Below are 25,039 nucleotides of genomic sequence, written 5' to 3'. Positions count from 1 at the left end.
ATGATAATTGAGTTCTGTAGATCAGTAAAGCTCCAGGTTGAATTCTCCATTATTTTGTTAGCTGATGGTAATGGGGATGCAGCAAAGTAAGGAAGGGAAAAGCCAGCCAGGATTTGTGGGCCGATTGGCCTGTCCAGTGCTGTACTGTTCTATGTTGATTCCTGCCCCTCGTCTTTATCCATTGACCTTTTTTAAAAGTGTGCTCATGTAGTTATAATAAGGATAAAATCTTCTTTCCTATAGTTGATTTGGAGCAATAATTGTAAGACAAGTTTATGGTAATTAACCAGTCTAATGCTTTTGTGCCAGTACCTTGGTTTTCAGTGAAGCACATTTATTTATATTTTAAGTGTTGGTGACAAGTTTATAGCCACCTGTCTAGTAGGAGCAGGCTAGTTCCTCACTTTTGACATGGGGCTCCTGAGATGCCAGGATATCATCAAATTTGTCTCAGCATTTTCTCCAGAAGTTGCATTTAACCCTTGAAACCCACCATTCATTTGACAGATCCATATCCAATATTCTGAATGAGGAACCCTTGAAAGGGTTTTTATGATTTCCATGCCGTGGCTGCTCCATTGACTAGGAGCTGTTCTAATAATGTTGGGTGTGGATTTTCCTGTTTTGGAATTTCCATGTAGCAGGATAGGTCACAAGCAGACTGTCAACGGCCTCCCCAGAGATGAAATACTGGCTGAAACTTGCAGTCTTGCTTCCTATTAGATAATAGCTGTTTCACATGTTACAAAATGGGACCTTATCCATTCCAGAATATGTCTAGGAGAGGAGTAGAGAGTTAATGCAAAACAGCACAGATATAGGCCCTTTGGCCTAATGAGTCCATGCCGACCATGGTGCCCACCCAGCTGGTCCCAATTTCCTGCGTTCGGCCCATATCCCTCCAAGCCCCGCCCCTCCATGTACCTATCCAAGTGCTTCTTAAATGACACTCTTGTACCAGCCTGAACCACTTCCTCTGGCAGCTCATTCCATATACTTGCCACCCTCTGTTGCCCCTCACGTCCCTTTTAAATCTTTCCCTTCTCACCCCAAACCTATGTCCCCTAGTTTTGGACTCCCCTAGTTGGCAAAGTTTTCAGTTCTACAATATTTTTTTATATAATTTAATGTCACCTTTTCACATTTCCCATCTTCAGTTCATTTTGGAAGCCATTTTTAAACTTGGGGTAAAAGTTGTTGAGAGACAAGTGTTAATTAATCACTCTCATTATACCTAAAACTGCAACTAATGAGTATATGTTCTTTTATTTTTTGGATGACGATAGCAACACTTCATTGACAGCAAAACACCATGTATTATCGTAGCTGCAAAGTCAGACCTGCATGAAGCTAAACAGGGCCACAACGTTTCTCCCACTGAGTTCTGCAATAAACACAAAATGCCACCACCACAAAGTTATACCTGCAATACTGTTGGCCCACCAAGCAAAGACTTCTTTGTCAAAGTGACTACCATAGCTATGTATCCGTAAGTATAGGACGGTCATGTCACCATAGTGCTGCATGTGTTTCGTTAAGATATGCATGGATTCCCATTGTTAGCTACAGACTGAGCGCTGTTTTAGAAGTTGAGCTGAAATAACAGGAATACTCTGCAAAACTGGAGGAAAAATGACCATAAATGATTGATAGATTCAGGTGGTTGGCTTGGGTCGTTTTTGTAGGTGATACTTCAATGAATACAAGTTTGTAACCAAATCTTAGAAATATTAAATTTTAGAATAATTAATTTTCTTAATTTATTCTTAAAGCAAACACAAATGTGTGTAGCAGGAGATTTGACATGGCCATCTATCAGGACAGAATTGAGTTCACATCTGCAGATGGAGTAACTGGGAGATGGGGACAGTCGGCAAGGAAAGCTGAGTTTTTTGATTGTTCCACTCTGTCAGCCTCACACTTCCCATAAAGTTTTCTAATGCCAGTACTTGTTACATAGACATCTGCAAAGAAAATTAATGAATTATTTCTTGTTGGTCAATCTTTTTCTTAAATTATATTCTCCTTTTCTGGAGTAGTGTACGAGTGTCCCATACTTCCTGCTTTGTATTAGAAGTACAAGAGGCCAGATTGAAGAGAGGCTTATTTTATTATTTTCAAAATGATTATTATTTTTGTTAAATGAAGGAAGGCTCTTCTGATGTGACTTTTTGCATGATACAATAGTTACTCTTTGCTGCACTTGCATTCTACAATTTGAAAATAAGATATGAATTCAAATTCCAGTTTATAGCACAGGATTGGTGGCTGCAGCTAATCCAATGTACATGTGACAAAATCAACTAAAAATGATGATTTTAGCCTTGTGGCTTTTTCTGTACAGGCCCTCATAGAGTAGATCATTTGTTCACCTGAAGTCTTCCCAATAGCTGAAATGTTGCTAACGTTTTTTTTAATATTGAGTATTTACTCAAGAACAAACTTTAGGCACTTGATTTCATTGAACTTTAGAATTGAATTGAAAGGTTGGAGCTGGAAATGAGAATCAGAGGCACAGAATTTTACCAGTCAAAATACAGGCCAATCTAATGGGCTGCACAGAAACCAACTAAAATTTATCAATCCTTTGTGAAATGGAGCAGAATATATGATCATTGGAATTCCACTTTCTGGGATATTTCTATTTCATAGCCCCTCAAATCCAGTTTATTTGCAGAGTGTGCTGTTATTATTGGTTCAAACTCAAACACCCATTCCCTCTTTGTAGCATGTGATGAAATTAAGTGCATGCAAATTGCTTCTGAAATGTGTAATAACTGCAGGCTGTTGACAGTATGACAGCTGGCATCCAGTATATTCATTTGAATTAATTGGATTCATCCGAGATGCAATTATTTTTCTTGCTTTATTAAAATAGACAAAACTTTGTAAAAATAAACTCTTGACTACGGTAGAGGAATGGCAGCCAGTGATGCAGTAGAGTAATACAAAGGCTTGGTATTATTTTCTTTCAAATCCAGAGTCGCTGGAATTGCTGCAGATGCACATTGTCTTTTATACACAAAAAAACTTCTCGTGTTGCAATTCCTTTTTTTGCTTCATTTAGTTATCACTGTTTTTGGTCTTTCTGGTAAGATTTACTTACTTCGTTCCTGTAGGATTGTCGCATGTTGTGTGTTCTCCCTATGGGGAGTTAGTGAGATTTGTTCAGGACTGGCATTGGACATTTGGTGACTTTGCAATCAATTTTGAGAACCGTGTGAATCTGTGTTTTATTTTATTTTTAATTTTTTTTTGCAAGCGGCGACTCAACTGCCTTACTTCTGTGTGTTTCCGCAGCCATGCCCGATTACGCTGTTTATGCACCTGCAACAGGTGTACATTTTGCATCTGTCAGAACTTCCTCAACTCAGACTTGCTGCAATCTGTAAAGACCAAATTCTACACTACAGTTCTTAACAGGTTCTTCCTTTTATTTACTGGGTTTCAGAAGGTTTTTTGGTTATGTTTTTCTGAGGCCGGGTAATCTTCAAAAGTCAGCTTCACTCAGCATATCCACTGGTTTATTTACAATTTCAGGATTTTAATTTTGAGGGATTTTTTTTTAAAAGCTTTTATTCATGGGAAAAAAACCTTTGAAGCCCTTGACCTCACATGGAAGAATGATGACAGCCATTAAAATGAGCGTGGTTTTAACTAAACTTGGTAATTTCCTGTCAGTCACTGCCTGATGATTCTGCTGAAAGTTGGCTTGCAAGTCTGGAAAGATTACCTGTGGAAGGAAGGATATTAAATGTTTCAGTAAACATAATGTTAAAAAGAAATTAGTCATTGAACTGATTCTGCTACATTTACACTGCCAGATGAGCAAAAGTGCAGGATGTGATGTTTGATTCCTCTTAAATTAATAGTCAGACTCTGTCTCTGTGCATCCATTTTGGCCAAAGTGAATGCACAGTCATTTTTAAGATTTAGAAAAGAACCATCTTTTACCATACACCATTAAAGTTTCTAATGATCATAGCTGTGTGCACGGATTAAATAAGCTTAAGTGGCTCTCTGCTTACCTTGTGTGTTAGCAGTTGATTGGGGTTAACATACCAATGTCTACTCATACATGATCCACGTCGTCAGTCAAGGCTTTATGTACCTTGCTTTATGAAGAATTCAATGGGGGCAAATAGTCATTCCTAAACATAAGATACTAGTTATCAGTTTAAAAGAAGCTGAACAGATATTCCCTCTTCTTGCGCCAAAGGATTCCTGAGTGCTGAGCAGAATTCTCCCCGTACAGCTCCAACACTCGAAGTTCACTACCGCCCAAGATAAAGTAGCCAGCTTGATTGGCACTCCATCCGCTACCCTACACATTCAATTGCTGTACCACACACAGTGGCTGCAGCGTATACCACCTACAAAATGCACTGATCTATTCCAGAGGCACCTCCCAAACCCATGAACACTATCATGAAGGACACCAGACACATGTTCCCCTCCAAGCCAGACACTATACTAACTTACCGCCACCTTCTCAAGGTCCAGTCTTAACTGTCAATAAATGTTGGCCTTGCCACTGACACCTACATCTCAAAAACTAAGGGCAAGACGGTAACCAAAGAAAGCCCCAGTAGCGTTCAAAGTAGCAATCTGTTCCTGACCCCAGACGATGTAGGTGAGGTTTTAAATGTATTCTGTTTTCACAAAGGCTAAAGATATTGTAGCGAGGGGGACAACTGAATTCTAGAGCAAGTTACCATTAATAGGGAGGAGGTATTAGATGTCTTACTGGGATTACAGGTGAATAAATACCTAGGGCCCGATAGGATGTATTCCAGCCTGCCATGGGAGGCAAGGGAGATGCTGGGGCTGTAAATCTTTGCTAGCCACAAGGGCAGTAGGTGCTAGATGACTGGAAGACAGCAAATGTGTTACCCATGTTCAAGAAGAGCAATAGGGGTAAGCTAGCCAGACAGTAGTAGGGAAGTTATTAGAACAAATTCTGAGGGACAGGATTAATCTACACTTGGAAGGCAAGAATTAATCAAAGCTGATCAGCATGGCTTTGTTGGGGGAGATTCTGTCTGACCAATTTGATTTGAAAATTTTGAAGAGATAACAAAGTGTATTGATGAGAGTAATGTAGTTGAGGTGGACTTCATTAAGGCCTTTGACAAGGTCTCACGTGGGAGGGCGGTCCAAAAGATTAGGGCCCATGAGATCATAGCTTGGAACACCTCCCCCTCCGGTGAGTGGAAGGGAGCGCGGTAATTAGATCCCAGACAGAGTTTTACTGTAGTAAGAAACTTTACTCCATAGCAGAGGTTTAAGAAGAGGGGTAGGAGGTTTAGAGAGGATTTGAGGAAGAATTTTTTACACCTGGGGTCTGTTTGGCACCTTGAATGCACTGCCTGAGGGGCTGGTGGTGTCGGAAACTGTCACGTTTCAGTAGTAACTGGACAAGCACTTGAATCATCAAGGCATTCAAAGGTACACATCTAGGGGTGGAAAACAGGATTAGTAGAGATGGGTTCTTGTATACTTGTGTGACTCTATTTTCTTAAAACAAAGATAAATCAGGTAAAGCCCGCGCTTCTTTTTTACATACTTTTTTTTACAATCTCAAACATGGATTCAAAATCTTCATAGGGATTTCTGTAGATTAGCATTATATCTGGGGATCTTTACACATTACCTTATCACAGAAAATCCCAGTTTAACAAACTGAATATAAATTAACTGTATCAACTGTTTAACAAGAAACATGGGAGCTCTTTTACACATTCAAAAGAAACACAGTCTGAAATAGAATGATAAATTAGTTGACGGTGCTAGCTTTGGTTTACTGGTTTTAGTAGTGCTGTTTGAGGGCAAGACTTTGGCCAGTAAACTAGCACAAACGTCTAGCTCTTCAGATAGAACTGCAGCATCTAGACCGTCTTCTAGACTCTCTTAAAATACAGCCAGATTCTCAGCCTTGGGGCTGTCCTGAAAGACTGCACTTTTCTCAGCCTAGATGGTGTACTGAAGTAGAAGCAACAGTTCTTAACGGCTAGCGAAATGTGCTTCCAATGGAAAAATTTGCATTAAAGGGTGAGATGATTTTATGTAAAATTCTGTATGATCACATTATGCAGCATAAATGAGGAGAGGGATGTGTTAGATGCATATTTCTCTTTATATCATTTAGGAATATTTGTTATTTCAGATCAGTGTTGAACTTGGCTTTTTCAGTGTAGAGCTCTGCATTATAACAGTGTTGTAGGACAGCTTTATGAAACCAGCTGTACACTGGTCAAATACAAACACATGCTGAGCATATTTTAAGATATTACATCTTTTACATAGTATTGTATAGCTCTTAAATGTAAAAATTGTAATGAAATGACCATCTACTAAAATTTCGAAGTTAGATGAGATGTACCAGTGATGGAGGAGCTGGTGCTTTGTGTAATGTTTCAGTTAGATACAGGACCCATATTAAAAGGCCAATGTACAGAATATACACGTGGAAAGTATCTGTTGATATTATGCATTAATACACAGGTTTTACATGTACATATTTACTGTCACGTATGTAGTCTGTAAAAATAAAGTAGCCATTGTTTTAACTGACCAGAGATATTTAGACACTGCTGTACCCAATCTTACATTAATGATTCGGTTCAGCCCTGTTTCTGTCCTGAATACTCATTGTCACTGAGGTTAGGACCCCAAATGTCCAAGGGCTGGACTGAAATGTATACATAGTTACATAACAGCTGGATATATGTGAATTTAATAAGTACCTGTTAATCTCCCATGGTGATGCAGGAGGAGCAGTGTCAAACCAAGGTTTCTTTGCGTCTGAATTTCTGTCCCCCATTAAAGCTCTGTATTTTTATATCTTATGTAGGTTCAATATTCTTTAAATTTCTAAAAAAAATAGTAAATGGGGGTTGGGGGAGTTGAAGAAAAGGTCATTAGAGCTTTACAATTTGTCTGCTAAAAACTTGGAAACACTAAACTGAGATTCTATAATTCCCACTAGGTGGATGCAATGACAAGTCTATTTGGATTATTGTTGAACATGTGAAGTAATAATGTGAGGGATAGGAGGCTAGAATTAACACCCAGTGCGATAGCAAAGTGATACTTAGTTTTCTGTGCTGAAATGTATAGATCTTAAATAAAGATATTTGGCTCATCTTGATCTTGGAAACTGATTCAGCACACTTCTCTTCACTAGTGTTGGGTTTAATTAAAGATTCAGTTTTTGAATATTTTGTGTAAATTAATTACACAAATTAGAGTTAATTCCCGTATAAAGAACTTGCTGTTCAGGTTTTTTTCTTCCTTCATTTTGATAATGGTGTCCACACTGCGGTAAGAAATACCTTTTATTGTTTTGAGTAAAAAATAATTCTCCCTTAACTGGCAAGTAGCGAACCTAGAACCATTTTAATAGAAAATCATACTTTTGCTGCTACCTTTTTACCTTTTGCGGTCTGCCTTATACTTTATAACACACATCCTTCTATTTATATGTATATAAAGTAACAGAAATATTTCCAACATTTTGATTGCTTCTAAACTTTTTGAAAATAAATTTTCTGCATTGTATATTCCATTTCAGCTTCAGCAAGTGTTAAGTACTTTGTGTTTCTCAAGGTTATTTTCAGCTTTATGCCCACGTCTGCTGTTTCTATAATCATTTTGGACTGTATTCTTTATCAGAACATTGTTTTCCCATGCATCTCAGCATCATGTGCAAGTTTTGACAGTACTTAAAGCAGAAAGGAAGCTTTTGCGTTTATTTTGTCCCATTTTCCTCCAGAGAACACCAAAGTGCTTGATAATCATAGACTTGCTCTGAAGTGTGGTCACTGTTGTTAGGAAGCAAATGTCTCGGCTAGATTGCTGACAACAAGATTGTGTAAACAGTAGTGCTTTAAGTGATCAGTTAACCTGCCTTGCAATAGAGAGAAATGTTGGTAAAAATGCTATTAGAGCTCCTACCTTCTTTGAAGGATGTCATGAGATTTTTTTTCACCTCCATCTGAACAGATAATTAGAGTCTAGGTGTAATCCCAATACAAAAAACACCCATTTGTAGTAGTGTACACTTCCTGACATTCCAAGCAAAATACTCCTCTAAAATAACACAAACATTTATGGGATGTTAACTCTGCTTCTCTTCCAAAGATGCTGCCTGACCTGCCTGAGTATTTCCAGCATTTTCTGTTTATCGTGAGTCAAATTTATGCAGTTAAATCCTGGACTGGAATGCTCCCAACATCAAACCTAGCAAAAACCTGACCAGGTCTTTGGATTCAGCTAGTCAGTTACCCAACCTGAAATCTTTGTTAATTTAACCTGTTTCCCATCCTGCAGCACTTTATAATCCAGTTTGCAACTTCCTCCTAGATCCCTTGAGTTTATTCTTACCCCAGATTGTGGATTGAAGGGAGAATGTAAAGCATTTATCAGTTTTGGGGTTTAGTGCCAGCGAGTTGGAGATGTTGCATTGAATCGCAAAATCAGCATGGGAGAGGGTGCAAGGAGAAGCTGAGTACCTAGAACGGGGGAAAAGTGGATCGTTTCAGAAAGTTGGCGATGTAAGCCGTGCTAATAAGCTCTTGAAGTTATCAAAACTGCTTTTGCAAACTAGACTGTGCTTTCATAAACTTCCATGGCTTGGATTTATATTCCTTGTGTTCAGTAGATGGACTTCAATAGTTGCCCCACAGAGAAGAAATTAATATCCATATGGTTTCCAGGGTACTGCCTCTAACTTGAATAGCACCAACTCTTTTCTTCAGCTATAACTTCAAACTTCCCACAAGATTCTTTTAACAGTTAAACCTAGGTTGAAAGAAAAACATACAGCAGCAATTCCTGATCCCTTGCTACATTTCCTTTTCTTTGTAACTCCCATCTCAATAGAGCATTGGAGATTTCCATTCCTTGATTCACATACACCACTTCACACTTCTATCCAAGACCCATCTAGTTTTAAAAGATTGAAATTTCAATGGCATATTTTTCTCAAAATAAATTCAAACGCTCCAGTATATAACTAGTAGACAGCTTACAGCTTTGACATTAGAATTGCAATATCTGAGCCAGTTGTGGACAAGCATCAGAAGATAATGGCAGGGAATTTCCACCCACTTTCTGATGCTGCTCATACAAACCCTTACCACAGAACTGGTGATCAAATTGCTGCTGAACAAAAAAACTAATGACTCGAACACCCAAGAGAAAGTGAGGGTATTGCCTCGTTTTACCTCATTAGCTCTTTCAAAGATTATGCAACTGAAATTAGGAATGAACCACATGATATTTTGGGGTCAAATACAGTTCCATATGTAACTCCCTAGAGTAGTTCAAAGACCACGTTCAGGCACCTTAGTTTAACGGCTAATTGCCTTCATATATGTGGAACAGCCTATCCTTCCTTCAGGTAAGTGATGTAAATTGGGGAGAACAATAACAGTGGATATGCCATGAATAAGGTGGCTATTGAAGAATAATTAATGTACAGGAGCCCAGAGTACAACCAACACTGTCAAGAGTCCTGATATTTTGATCAAATGCTTCCTTGTAATGATTGCATTTTAAGGTGTTCAGTTTATTAACATATTCAAACTGAAATTTCAGGTTTACAAAATTGGAAATATATTTTTGGGTTGGGTGAATGGAGAGAGGGATTTTATTAAATATTATTAGGTAAATTTAAAGTTACTTTCCTGTGGTTTGCTAACTTTACCAAGTAAGAATTGAATATAGCAATCTCCATATTGCAAAACCAATTCAAAAAATTAATACCAATCAGTTTTCTGTATGGGAAGTATACAGCAGTGTGAGCGAGCTTAATATTGTTAAAATCCTGTAAATTTACATGATCCAGTGAGCGGTATGTGGGTTTGTTTAAAAGTGGTATAATCCTCACCTATGTTGGTTGTATTGTTTGGTTTCTGTCTGCAATGCCCTTTACCGTTATTAATAGCTGGGGTTGCTAAGCTCTTTACTACACTCAATCTGTTCTGGGAGTTCAAACCTTCATGCTAATAGTATCAAAAGGGATCCTTTGAGTTCTGGGTATACAAGGAAACACATGAACCATGTAATGGTTTAATCTGGAACTTGCAAACTGGAGATAAACTAATCTTGTTGATTTGAAACTAAATGCCCTTTTCACATATTTCTTCAGTTTTCTCTTCCCTTCACCGCACCAGTCTGACCCATGCAAAGGCAATGAACTGATGAAGGAGAGAATATTTTTAAGCTACTTTCTTGAATTGTAAAGTCAATGTGTAGTAGACCTGTGTTGTACGTTAATCAAATCCTAAATCTACAAAATCTGCCGAGCTGTAGAAAGTAACTTGTGCACTGACTTAGTTGGGAAAGACTGCACAACTGAGTCAGACTAGCAGGTCCCCGAGTTCAACTCCTGCCCCATGGGGAGTTCACAGAATTCAGCCAGGTCACAGGTAGCAGAGTCATTGTACTCAGTACCTTAGTGAGAGGGAAATCAGCCAGAGATCCTTTCTCTGATCACCTTTAAGTAAAAAGGTACAAATGCACGTTAATTGATATCCAGAGTTATGCTGTGGGTGAAAAGTTATTTTTTAAACTAAATTTGATATTTATAAATACAGATTTTTATTTGGCTTTTTGTTGAATTAACTTACCCCACAGAACAAAAGGTTCTAACCAATCAAATTTATCACCGGAAAGTTTAAAACTGAAAAATATTTTCAATTTTTATAGTTGTCTGATTGAAATCCTCTTGAAAGCTTGGCACTGGTGTTCAAAATCATGATATTTTTCCCCCTTGCACCAAGTTGTTAGCTACTTTAATTCCATTAGAATATTGGTCATATAATGGAATGGACCTCAGCTCCAGAAAATGATATTTAACTAATTTTCCCATAATTTGAATAGATTGTTAGAATGCAAGGCAGAATATAAACCTACCAGTTAAGTTTCAAGCCCATGGTGAAATTTAAATTCTTTTTGCAACTTCATCAAAGTTCAGGTTGTAATTTTAGATTTCCAGGTGAATGTGAATCATTTGTCCTGTACTGTTGCATGATTCCAGTCTCATAAATGTCAAAAATGTACACACTCTCCCAACCCAATGTGCCATGAGCAAAACACTGGAGGAACTCAGCAGGTCAGGCAGCATCTATAGAAGGAAATGGACTGTTCCCTCCAGAGATGCTGCCTGACCTGCTGAGTTCCTCCAGCCTTTTGTTTGTTGCTCCAGATTTCCAGCATCTGCAGTCTCCTGTGTCTCCAATATGCCATGATCTTATTTTTACATTTTTAATTTTTTTTAATCCCAAAGCTTGATGGTTTGAACTACTATTATTGCACTTGCCTTTGTATAACTTAAGACTCATATTGCATGCACAATTAAAGGCAAACTGAGGATAACTTAGTGCCATATTTTTTTTAAATGTTCTTTTTAGATGTTCATTTTAATTTTGTTTGCTTGTCTGTAACAGTTTCCATGCCAGATCACAGCACTGATTAACTATATTGCATAATCTTGTCTGTTATATATTCTTCCTCTGCTTGCTTGGGTTATCTTGGAAAGATTTTCCTGTTTGCCCTGAGATGAAAAAATCAGTTTGTCATCTGTTTTTAATGTCATTATGTTTGTTTTTCACGTTCTGGTTTCTGGTTTAATTTTTCTTGGCTCTCATTAACAGGATTTCACTTTGGTGGTATTTGCCACAATTTATTTAATCGCTGTAGATGACTTGCAGGTGATGAATGCAGCAGGTCTCCTGACATCGGTGGCTCTAACTGTCCTTATTTATTTCTAAACCAATGCTGTGCTTGCACCAAGATCATTTGTTGAAAGGGCAATTGGTTACTTGCTTTAGAGTCAACCATCGAATTCTTAACTAATTTCTGTACTGTTCATTCTGTGGAAAATAACTGCTGCTAACTTTTTTATGAGCAATTGAACTTTGGCTTTTGTACCTCTGGTGTTTAACGCTCATTTCCATCAACACATTCCTTAGTTACTCACTGGAAAACCCAGTAAAACAATATTTGAAAAAAGAATTCCACATTTCCTATTTCTTGTTCCTACTAACGCCACCCACCTTCCCACATTGGCTGCACTTTGTACAGACTCTGCTATGATGATCACAGCTTTTGTCTTGCAATGGACATCAGAATTTAAACAACTTGGGACTGGTATTCAGATTTGTGTGTCCTAGTTGAGAGCTTCAACACTGTATCAAACAGTTGGTCATTTTTCATCCATCTTGCAGTGTAACTGCCTTCAAAGTGAAATGCAGGTGTAACTGTCTTAATACTTGGCTGTTGGATCTGAATTATTGCTATCCTTAACTTGCAGTTTTAGCTTATTATGAATTAATTTATCGCTGTCATGCCTACCGCTGGCCCATTTTTCCAGATGTATTTGTTGCTACTGTTCTCGATTGTCTACTGGTGCTTGAGGCCCACTGCACCAATAATCTCTGAGCCATTAGCAGAATTCTTGTTCGCCTCAAAATGACCCTTCTAACCTGCACTGATTTTTTTTTCTCTAACTTGAATTGACCGGACATGAGCATGCTCAGTTAGCAAGTGCCTGCAGCCTGCTTGTCACTAACAGACTGATCTATTGATGTCAGCGTTGGTTTTAATTGGTCATTTAATAAGAGTAAGAGCTGATATGATGTAAGCAGCAGGTGACTGATGTGAGTTAGTATTGAAGGGGCAGTCCTGTTAAAAGGGAATGATTTCAAATTTATTCATTTTCAATTATAACTGAACTTGGAGTTTTAAATTATATTTACTCCAATTTTTTTAAATAATCTTCAGTAAAAAGTACCCTTGGTGTACTTCTAACATTGTTTATCTAAACCAGCAACTGGATTTCATTAGCTCTACCAAGCTGCTCCATCATGTTGCATTTTATCTTTCACCCAAGTTTTTCTTGCACAGAACCAATTGCATCTAATTGCATCTATTATTTGCATTGCTCACTAATTGTTATTTAATTCCAGAAACTTTCAGAAGCAGTAATATTTTAAATTCTTTACCTGTTTATTATTTTTACCCACTGTTTAAGCCCCTCAAACATTCCAGTGATCCTGGCCTGTCACTGTCTTCCCCTATTCAGTAGAAGTAATTCCTCGTAGTGTGTGGCTTTCATAAACTACCTGTTTGAGTCCAGTTTTCATGTTTGTTTTACTTTAACCGCCCTAGTGATTCTTTTTAAATGTCATTGATCCAGCACAACTGCCACCCTCCTTGATCTTTTGCAAGCACTTACCCTTTAATTTGTTTGGGTATTTAACCCTTCCCGTGCTGTCTAGTTTTTGCAGAAGCTTCACCTTGCTGGCATAGCTTCATGATTCATGATAAAGGTGTGAACAGAATGATGCACAACTCTCACGGGACAGATTTCAGAGCCACACAAGTGCACACTAGAAATCTGCAGTCAGAGGAAATGGTCTTTGCCTACTCAGCTGATCACAATTGTTTTAAAATCTAATTGTATTGAATCTCTTGTCCTCCATTGCTACATAGGAAACAAAAATCTCCACATAACTATTGTTCATCCATTCCAAAGAAACCTAGGTTGTGTGCGCACACTTTGATATCAATGTTTGTTGTATAGGACTGACACTGATTTCGAACGGACCCTTAGATTCCCACTCCACCCCCTCTAAACCACCTCCGTCATCCTCAATGTGTTTAAAATTAAAGAAGTATTTTGAGAATTTAAACATTCTGGATAGCAATTCAAATATTCTATTCTATTAATAAAGCTTAATCATTGCAGGACTGCTCCTTGAATTAAATCGTTAACCAATCAATTGGGAATTCGTACTTGTGTAATGCAGAGGGTTGACTTGCGCATTATTTTGTGCCATGTTATGAACTACGTGTGTGTGTGTATGTGTGTGTGTGTGTGTATATATATACACAAGGTTAAAAGACCGAGTAGACGAGGTGGGTGCTTTGCTGTTGGCGAATGATGAAGGCAGTCTCGTTCACCAAGTACACGCCGTGAGCTTTGTTGAAGATTCTATCTTCATGGGTTCTTCTGGTGCCCGCAGTTTACAGCCTGAAGACAGGTAACTGTATAAAGAGTAAATTCTCCTAAGCCAGACTATGGCTGTCACTTGAAAACAATAACTGATTCACCGTTAACCATTACAGCCACACTCCAGTAAATGTGTAAATTGACTGTTCATATCATTCATTCCTTATTTTATATTTTCCCCGGCTATTTGCAACACAGCTACTGAAAACATCCAAGACACATACAGGAGATGAGATACGGAGGCTTTGGTCTGTAGTGAATGTGGAAAATAAATTTACACTGAAAAGAATGCTGGAATTATTGAATGTGGAAGCTGAGCTTTGGGAGAAAACCTGTTTTGTTATTTAATATCACACGACCACAATGTTTGAGGGTAATATGTATATACAGTCCAGAATTGCATACTAGGAGCCAGTGAAATTTAATGATGGCTGCAGTATACTTTCTCTGTAATTTTTGTGTGTTTGGATTGTTTCGTTTATTTTTAAAGTATTTTAATTTGAATAACTTTGGTCATATATGAAGGCGATAGGCAGCCACCCACAGCTGCCAACAGCTGATCATTTTGAAGTATTTTTGCACCGTCTTTTCCACAGGCAATTCCACAGCAGTACCCGTGCAATGTGTGTGTGCATGGAAGATCTAAATCCATATTTGATTGTATAAAAATACAGCATTTTTGTGCGTAAAGATTACTAAAATATTCTACTCCTTAAGAGTAAAGTTTTTAAAATTACCATAATGCTTATGTCAAAACTGTGGAACAATTAGACAAGTCTTCAGAAAAGGGATTGCTTGGAAGCTTTGTATTAAAATGTAGTTTCTTCCTGAAAGCATCTCCTTATTGTTCTTAAAGGGCTTGTTTCCATGTAGCTTCAAATTATCCTTTTATTAAAAGCAGATATGATGTTTATCTCAACATATTTTTAATTAAACCAAAGTTGACTAACTAATTACTAGAAAATCTGATAATTTTTTAGTTCCTTGTGCCCGGTGTTTGACATCTCCCTGTTTATGACTATAATAACATCGTCAATAACTTATTTGTACAACACTTTTAATATATTAATGAAGTAAAACATCCCAGGGCAATTACAAAAGTGTTATCAAACAAAATTTGACACTGAGCTACAAGGCAGTTAAGGGCCAAGAAGGAAGACTTAAAGAGCTGCTTGATGAATCAAAGAGAGGAGAGAGGTCTAGGAGGAGAATTCCAAGGGTTTAGAGCCTTGACAGATGAAAACATGGTGGAGCCATTAAATTCAGGCAAGAATTGGAGGAGTGCCGAGACCTCAGAGGAGTAGAACAATTGGGAGGGTATGTGGTGATGAGGATGTTTGAACTCTGCAACAGGTTATAGACACTGAGAGAGCAAAGACTTAGCAAGTGGGAGGTATGAGGTTGTGCACCTGGTAGGAGAAATCAAAAGGTGGATTACCTAAATGGAGAGAAGTTGAAAGTGAGTGAAGTGCAGAGGCACCTAGGTGTTCTTGTGATGAGTCACAAAAAGAAGGAAGGTGCAGCAAGTAGTTGGGAGGGTAAGTGGCATATTGGCCTTTATTGCAGGGAGGCTGGAGTTTAGCGGAAGGAGGGGGGATCATATTGAATATATAAGGGACCATCGCAGGGTAGATGTTGAGGTGTTTCCACTAATGGGGGAGTCTCAAACAAGAGAACATGGTTAATCTAGATGAGGGGGTGGTCAATTAAAACTGAGGTGCATAGGAATTTATTTCACTGAAGGTGAACCTCTGGAATTCTGTACCCAGGAGGGTTGTGGAGACTGGATCAATCAGTGTATTTAAACAGGAGGTAGATAAATTTTTAAAAGGATGGCGAATTCAGGTCTATGGGAATGGATGTAGAAGAGGAATTAAGACCTGGAGCAGATAGCAGGTCAGCTGTACTTAAATTGAATAGCAGGGCCTTTTTTTTGTGTGTGTGTTCTGGAGTATGTTGCAGGAATAAGGTCGGGCAAGGCCATGGAGATATTCGAAAATAGCAATGAGAATTTAAAAATCAAAGTATTTCAGAATCAGGTTTGTTATCACTGACTTGTATGTCGTGAAATTCGTTGTTTTGCAGCAGCAGTACAGTGCAAGACATAAAATTACTATAAATTACTAAATAAATAAATAGTGCAAAAAAAGAATAACAAAGTAGTGTTCATGGACCATTCAGAAATCTGATGGTGGAGGGGAAGAAGCTGTTCCTGAATCATTGAGTGTGGGTCTTCAGGGCTCCTATACCTCCTCCCCGATGGTAGTAACGAGAAGAGAGCATGTCCCGTATGGTGAGGGTCCTTAATGATGGATGCCACCTTTTTGAGGCACTGCCTCCAAAAGATGTCCTCGATAGCAGGGAGGGTTGTGCTTGTGATGGAGCTGGCTGAGTCTACAACCCTCTGTAGCCTCTTACAATCCTGTGCATTGGAGCCTCCATACCAGGTGGTAATGCAACCAGTCAGATGCTCTCCACCGTACATCTGTAGAAATTTGCAAGCTTACCCAGGAGCCGTTGTGCTTCAGTAAACACAGGGTTAGGTGGTAGTTAAGATTTTTGGATAACCTCAGATTTATGCAGAATAGAAAATAGGAACTAACCAGATCGCAGGGTGAGGGTTTCAGCCACAGACGAGCTGAGGCAGAGTTGGGCTCTTGTCCCCAAGTTAGCATGAAAGGATGTACGGTGGAGAACATTCCTGACTGGTTGCATTCACAACCTGGTACAGAGGCTCCAATGCACAGGATCGCAAGAGGGTTGTAGATTCAGCCAGCTCCATTGTGGACACAACCCTCCCCACCATCGAGGACATCTTCAAGAGGCGGTGCCTCAAGAAGGTGGCATCCATCAGTAAGGAGCCTCACCATCCGGGACATACCCTCTTCTCGTTACTACCATCAGGGAGAAGGTACAGGAGCCTGAAGACCCACACTCAACGATTCAGGAACAGCTCCTTCCCCTCCGCCATCAGTTTTCTGAACAGCCCATGAACAATAACTCATTATTCCTTTTTTTGCGCTATTTATTTATTTTTGTAATTTATAGATCTTATGTCTTTGCACGGTTCTGCTGCTGCAACACAGCAAATTTCACGTCATATGTCAGTGATACTAATTCTGATTCTGAAATCAAGGATTTAATGGTGTAAATTTTCGTTATTTAAAAGCCACCTTGGTGTTGAGCTGACGGACCAAGTGTGGGGATTACGGCATTAATATTGCTCATGTTACATCAGAGTTGTAAATGTGCTGCTGAATCAAACTCATTCAGATGGTACAGAACTGCAAGTGCTGCAAGACAGAAAACTTAAAATAAGCAGCAGCTTTCCCAGCAAACTTAAAACATTAATACTTTTCAAATGTTGCTCGGTTATGTTTTAATGCATTTTTGAATGTAATAATTGTAGCACTAATATATTCTGTGCTTAACTCTTACTGACATGTTTCCAGTGGAAGAGGCATGTTAAAGTGGTATTTAAAGATTATGAAATGTATCTTTGGCTGGATTGCATTATTTTTTTTTAGCAGCTCTATTAAAAAGAAACTCTCATGTTGTACAGTTGACTAACTCAGACCTACCTAATGCTGCCGCATTAACCAACTCACAAAGCTGTCGTACTGTGAGGAGTCTGGCTCAGTGCTTGATTGAGCATGCTCAGTAACCACCTCTCATGTTGTATTTTAGACTGCAGGAGCATTTAGTTTTATTGCAGCCCACAGCCTCTGTCTTTGCAAGTGCACAGTGTGGCCTCTTGTACAAAGAGCATGTCTGCCATTGTCATGTCACTGCATCATTGATCTGTCTGTGAGAGGAAAGTTAGAACTTTTCTTTTAAAGAGTACATCTTTGTGCTTGAGCATGACTTTAAAAACGTATTGGTCTTTAAATTTGGACTGTAAAATTTCAACTCTTACTGTAAATATTTGCTTCCTTTCAGACACACAACACAGGCCGACCTGAAGACTTCAACCTTCTGGCTTCGAGCAAGCCTCGGGGCCACGGTGTTTGCTGTCCTGGGATTTGCTGTGTACAAAGCATTACTGAAACAACGGTGATCAGAAGGGGAGTGCATCATCCGGTCACCATTTCAGTTTTATAAACAGTTTCAAGAGGCTGCAATGAATATTCTGAGTGTTTTTATTTTAATATGCAAGCATTTCTTTAAAGGTAGGGGTGCAAGAGAACAAAATACGCAGGGTCAAGCTGGCCAGTAGCTACGTGATATCTGAAAGAACGATTCAGACTTGTGCTGACTCTTCGGCCATTTCAGACCCTGTTTTGCCGTGTGCAACAAATAATAACTCTAGGGTACCTGTCATGCAAGAGTACTTCAAAACCGCCAGTATCGGGTACCCAGAAGGGATATAATTGTGTAAATACTGTAAATAACTACACAATCCACAAATGGCATTGCTTCCCTAGGATGCCCTCTACATTTAGCCTTCCCTAGCCCCATAGTGCAACAAGTTGAATGTTACAGAGTGGTTGTTTCATGTGGATATTTAGAACTTGAGCCACCAGTCAGCCTTGCCTGGTGGTTAAAACAATGAGGGAGTTTTATTTATTCTTTACTTAATATTTTAATTCCAAGGAAGCACGTCTGCACAGAGTAGAGTCACCAAGAGATATATTTCTCAGGGTATCAGCTTACAAGGAATAGCAACCATTGTGTTTTTTTTCTTTGAGTAAAGCTGACTTTGGTATCCCTTATGTACCCAGTAAGTTAGTTTTGTATCAGAGGCAACAGGCATTGTATTATTTCTGTCTCTTCCCGGTACTCCCCACCTCGCACCCCACCATCCCTCAGTCACTCAGACTATTCTGTATCGTTCTTTAAGGCAGGTGGAAAAAGAACAAAGGTGGTCTTGCACTTGAAAGAACATAGGCCTTGCAGGTCCCATGATAACACTCAAGTAAATAAAGGAAGAGACTTCCTACTTCTCTGATCTGTGCTGTGTTGCAATGCAAAGGCAGTGCAGTTATTGCTTTGTTAGTGTGTAGTAGTTGCATGTTCCACACTCTCTTTTACAGTTAACTCTAAAGTATCACACAGCAACTTTTCTGTTACAATGAATTTCCGTTCTTCCTGTATATTAAACCAATAACTGTTGCACCACATTGTTTTTCATCCTTGACTTTTTCAAACAATTTCAATAAATATCAACGTGCTATATCGTACATTCTTATAGTTAATTTCTTTGGGCAATAATTTTTTCTCAAGACTGAAAGTATTCTATCAAATATTCCCATGCTTGTTTGTAAAAGGTTTGGAGACAGGGTGATGGAGTGAATTGGAAATCTGCCTTCTCCTCTTATTACCAGAGTTTTGTTATTCCGTTCCAGGTTAATAGGGTTAAAGTTCGTTCTCTTGGCCTTTAACATCGCGTGGTGCTGAAATTAGATCTAAAAGCAAAAAATGCTAGAAATACTCAGCAGCTCAACCAGCATCTGTGAAGAGGGAAGTAGTTAATGTAGGTTGATGTGATATAGGGCCATTGACCTGGTCCATTGATTCTCCTGCTCCACTAATCCTGACTGACCTTTTGGGTATCTCCAGCTCCTTCTGGTAAGTTCGTAGTATCTGCAGTATTTTTTTTCATTTTCAGTTGATGTTCCCAGCTCAGTGGTTTCAATCTTCTCCAAGATTATGTAAGTGAATTAATTGATGGGTACCTGAGATATTGCTGTTGGATTTAACACAAAGAATCCCTTGTTTACACAGGCATCCCAGACTATTTAGTTGCATTACATAGCAGAGTTTAGCAAATTTTCCAGAATGTGAGTCAAAGGATTAGAGGCTGGCTCACAATCCTGTATTCTAAAGGTTCTTTGCAAATAATTGTAACTCAATACAAAGTTCAGTGTAATTGTGTTATACAAAAACAAATCTTTGTGCAAATCTCTTGCAGTCAGGAAATGGCCAATACAGTGTTAACACTGCCTAGGGCTTTAGAGTGAATCAAGCAGGAGAGAGATCTCCTACCTGAGGGGAACAAAGGAGCTGCTGGAGGAACTCAGCGGGTCAGGCAGCAGATGTGGAGGGAAATGGACAGTCGATGTTTTGGATTGAGTCCCCCCAGCAGCTCAATTTTTTTGCTCCAGGTTCAACTATCTGCAGTCTCTCTTATCTGAGGGAATGGGCTCCGGAGTGAACGCACAGACTTGCATTTCTGCAGTGTTATTCAGATCCACAAGATGCAATAAAGTGCCTCACAGCCAAGGATGCCAGCAATGGATGTAGTGTAGCAACTCACCGTCCGAGCAAGCGAACCAGCTCGGCGGTCGGGTCGCGCATCGTCAGAGCAGCGAGGCCCAAGATGGCACTGGGCCTTCGTCTTCCCCGAGCAACGGGGAGAACCCACACATGGGAAAAGTTTGATGACGTAGTGCATACGTCATTTACGTTTTCGGTGGGCGGGAACTGTTCCTCTTAAAAGGCCCATGCAAGATGGGAAAATAAATCAGTTTTGTTCTGCAACTCATCGACTAGTGTCTTACTTTCGCATTGCGGTAGCAGCCGCTACATTGGTGACCCCGACGGTCCAAACAGATTTTGGACCCATACAATGGATGACAATGCAGCAGCCAATGCAGTGGCACTCAAGCTGCCCACCTTTTGGATGCTTCAGCCCCGCGTCCAGTTTGACCAGGCCGAAGCACAATTCAAACTTCGGCAGATCACCTCGGACTCCACACAGTACTACCACGTGGTCAGCTCCCTGGTTCAGGAGACAGCCGCCCAGGTCGGAGACTTCATCCAGTCTCCTCGGAAGGAAGGCAGTACCCGGCTTTCAAAGACCTTCTTATTCGGACCTTTGGCCTCTCCTGTCACGAGCACGCCGCCTGCCTGCTTCATCTCGACGGCCTGGGGGACAGATCCCCATCGGCCCTGATGAATGAGATGATGGCCTTGGCTGAGGAACACAAGCCCTGCCTGATGTTCGAACAGGCCTTCCTCAAACAACTACCCGACGACATTCACCTGCTGTTGGCCGATGCCGATTTCAGCAACTCACGTGAGGTAGCCACCCGGGCAGATGTCCTGTGGAAGGCCAAACGCGAGAGCGGGTGGTCCGTCGGCCAAATCACCAGATCATGGGCCCAATGCCTACCTAAACCAGTCCCAGCAACGGAGCGACCACACCCCAGAAACAGACGACAACACTGGCGACCAGCTGTGTTTCTACCATCAGAGGTGGGGCGTGGAGGCCAGTTGATGCCACCCACCCTGCAAGTTTCAAGGAAACGCCAGGGCCAGCCGCTGCTGATGGCTACGGTGGCTGGCCACCAACACATCCTCCTATTCGTTTGGGACAAGCAGTCTGGGTGTCGTTTCCTTGTCGATACTGGAGCAGAGGTCAGTGTTTTGCCCCCAACCAGCCGCGACACTCATAGCAGGCACCAGGGTCCTGCACTCAAAAGCCGCAAACGGCACAATGATATGAACTTTCAGTACCTGTACAGTTCAATTACAATTCGGTGACAGCCGTTTTACCTGGAACTTTACCCTTGCCGCCGTCGCCCAGCCACTCCTGGGAGCCGATTTCCTTCGGGCCCACAGCCTGTTAGTCGACCTGCAAGGGAAGCGGCTAGTGCACTCCAGAACTTTCCAAACCTACTCCCTGGGAGAAGCCAGCCTACCAGCCCCACGCCTGGACTCTGTTTCCCTGTCTGGCAATGAGTTCACTAAGCTCCTAGCCGAGTTCCCATCAGTTTTGGCACCTCAGTTTACAAATTCGATGCCCAAACACGGGGTGCGGCATCACATCATTACCACAGGGCCACCCGTTCATGCCCGAGCACGACGACTACCTCCAGACAAGCTCCACCTGGCAAAGGAAGAGTTCCACTGCATGGAGGAGCTGGGGATCGTCCGCAGGTCAGACAGCCCCTGGGCCTCCCCCCTGCACGTGGTCCCCAAAGTCACCGGCGGGTGGAGGCCCTGCGGCGACTACCGCAGGCTGAATGACGCCACCACCCCAGACCGCTACCCCGTCCCTCACATCCAGGACTTCGCGGCGAACCTACACGGGGCCCACATCTTCTCCAAGGTGGACCTCGTCCGGGGGTACCACCAAATCCCGGTCCACCCTGACGACATCCCCAAAACTGCGCTCATCACTCCATTTGGCCTCTTCGAATGCCATTTGACCTTAAGAACGCTGTGCAGACCTTCCAGCGGCTGATGGACGCGGTAGGCCGTGACCTGGACTTCGTGTTCGTTTATTTAGATGACATACTAATTGCCAGCCGTGACCGCCAAAAACACTTTTCCCACCTCCGCCAACTGTACTCCCGTCTCAGTGATTTCGGCCTCACTATCAACCTGGCCAAGTGCCAATTCGGACTCGACTCTATCAATTTCCTCGGCCACAGAATCAACAGCGAAGGAGCGACACCCCTACCCACCAAGGTAGACGCTATCCGCCATTTTGCCTGTCCCAACACAGTCAAAGGCCTGCAAGAATTCCTGGGGATGGTCAACTTTTACCATCGGTTCATCCCTGCAGCAGCCCGTATCATGCGCCCTTTGTTCTCACTGATGTCTGGCAAGGGCAAGGACATCGCCTGGAACGACGAGGCCGCAGCTGCCTTCGTTAAGGCCAAGGACACCCTGGCAGACGCCGCGATGCTGGTACACCCTAGGACAGACGTCCCAACTGACCTCACGGACGCATCCAACACCGCGGTTGGTGGAGAACTGGAACAACTAATCGAAGGCCATTGGCAACCCTTGGCGTTTTTCAGCAGGCACCTTAGACCACCCGAACTGAAATACAGCGTTTTTGATTGGGAACTTCTAGTGCTGTACCTGGCAGTCCGGCATTTCCAGTACTTTTTAGAAGGCAGGCCTTTCACTGCTTTCACTGACCATAAGCCTTTGTCTTTCGCCTTCTCCAAGGTCTCCGATCCCTGGTCAGCTCATCAGCAGCGACATTTGTCCTACATTTCCGAATTCACAACGGATATCCAACATGTCTCCGGAAAGGACAATGTCGTTGCTGACACGCTTTCCAGACCAACCATCCACAGCCTGTCCCTGGGTGTAGGCTACGTGGCCCTGGCTGACGAACAGCAAGCCGACAATGAGCTGCCTAGCTACAGAACCGCAGTCTCGGGCCTGCAGCTCCAAGATTTCTTAGTCGGTCCAGGTTAGCAGACCCTCCTTTGCAACGTCGCAACAGATCAGCCCCGCCCTATAGTTCCTGCAGCCTGGCGGAAACGTGTCTTCGACTCAGTACACGGGTTGGCGCACCCGTCCATCAGATTAACTATCCCACTGGTCGCCAGCAAGTTCGTCTGGCACGGCCTGCACAAACAGGTCAGTGAGTGGGCCAGGACTTGTCCGCACTGCCAGACATCAAAAATCCAGCGACACACCAAGGTCCCACCACAGCAGTTCGAGCCTACCCATAGAAGGTTCGACCACATCCACGTCGACCTTGTTGGTTCCCTGCCAGTTTTAAGAGGAGCCCAGTATCTCCTTACCATCATGGACCGGTTCACGAGGTGGCCAGAGACAACCCCTCTATCCAACATCTCGACTGATTCCTGTGCCCGGGCGCTGCTCACAACTTGGATCTCGCGTTTTGGTGTTCCAGCCCACATCACTTCAGACAGGGGCGCCCAGTTTACCTCCAGCCTCTGGTCTGCATTAGCGAACATGCTAGGGATGCAGCTGCACACCACCACAGCCTACCACCCTCAATCAAACGGGTTGGTGGAACGTTTCCACCGCCATCTGAAATCGCCCTGATGGCCCTCCTGAAAGGTCCTAACTGGGTCGATGAACTGCCTTGGGTCCTGCTCGGCATATGCACTGCCCCCGAGGCTCGGCAGCTTGGCACCAATTCCCACTTCGCGGCATGGTCAAGCCCCATCCTGCGAGCCCAAGGAACTACGAGAACTGTAAGTTTGTTTTCATTCGCAAGGGCACACCCCGGGCACCGTTGCAACAACCATACAAGGGGCCATTCCGGGTCATCAGGAATAATGGGTCCACCTTTATTTTTGACATTGGGGGCAAGGAAGAAGTCTTCACGACGGACCGCCTCAAACCAGCCCATTTAGATCTACAACAACCGGTCGAGGTCCCAACACTGCGACGCAGAGACTGACCTCCTAAGCAACGGCTAGCACAGCCCACGAACCTTGGGGACCATGTCGCCAGTTCTGGGGGGAGTTGTGTAGCGACTCACCGTCCGAGCAAGCGAACCAGCTCGGCGGTCGGGTCGCAAGTCGTCGGAGCGGCAAGGCCCAAGATGGCGCTGGGCCTTTGTCTTCCCCGAGCGACGGGGAGAACCCACGCACGGGAAAAGTTTGATGACATAGCGCATATGTCATTTCCGTTTTCAGTGGGCGGGAGCCGTTCCTCTTAAAAGGCCCACACAAGGCGGGAAAATAAATCAGTTTTATTCTGCAACTCATCGACTAGTGTCTTACTTTCACATCGCAGTAGCAGCCGCTACAGTAGAACACAGCTACCTTGACTACACCACCTCCTGCAAGGATGCCATCCCCTTCGTATAGGTTTATTTTTTATAGAGGTGTATAAAATCATGAGGCATCGACAAGATAAATAGTCACAGTCATTTTCCCAAGGTAAGGGATCTATACAAGACTAGAGGGCATAGCTTTAAGGTAAGAAGGGAAACGTTTATAGGGGACCTGAGGGGCAAGCTTTTCACACACAGCGCGGTTAGTATATGGAACGGGCAGAGGAATTGGTGAAAGCGGGTACAATTACATTATTTAAAAGACATTTGGACAGGTGCACAGATGGGAAAGATTTATAGGGATATGAGCTAAACACAAGCAAATGGGACTCGCTCAGGAAAACACTTTGCTCGGCATGGATGAGTTGGGCTGAAGGGCCTGTTTCTGTGCTGCATAACTCCAACTCTCTCAGTTTCTCTGTCTCCACTGCTTCTGTTCCCAAGGTGAGGCCTTCCATTCTAGGACAGTTCCTTCAGGAAACATGGCTTCCTCTCTGATGTAGTTAATGGAGCCCTGACAC

General features: G+C 41.9%; 1 protein-coding gene across 6 annotated transcripts in view; it reads left to right on the top strand.

Annotated features, from left to right (window-relative positions):
* The window catches only part of rhot1a (ras homolog family member T1a), a 69,096-nt gene extending 49,896 nt beyond the window's left edge, over window positions 1–19,200 (top strand). For 4 of the 6 annotated variants that reach the window (XM_052032692.1, XM_052032695.1, XM_052032696.1 and 1 more), the window contains 4 exons: window positions 1,287–1,489; window positions 3,301–3,423; window positions 13,905–14,051; window positions 17,960–19,200. In XM_052032692.1, coding sequence (XP_051888652.1) covers window positions 1,287–1,489; window positions 3,301–3,423; window positions 13,905–14,051; window positions 17,960–18,077 — 591 coding nt within the window. In that variant the 3' untranslated portion in view covers window positions 18,078–19,200. The remainder of the gene's footprint in view (window positions 1–1,286; window positions 1,490–3,300; window positions 3,424–13,904; window positions 14,052–17,959) is intronic. The other 2 variants (XM_052032693.1, XM_052032694.1) reach the window with 2 other exon arrangements.
* The last annotated feature ends 5,839 nt before the right edge of the window (window positions 19,201–25,039 follow it).

Source organism: Pristis pectinata, chromosome 18 (assembly GCF_009764475.1).
Source record: "Pristis pectinata isolate sPriPec2 chromosome 18, sPriPec2.1.pri, whole genome shotgun sequence".
NCBI classification, from domain to species: Eukaryota; Metazoa; Chordata; class Chondrichthyes; order Rhinopristiformes; family Pristidae; genus Pristis; species Pristis pectinata.
This window is presented reverse-complemented; position numbering and strand designations above follow the sequence as displayed.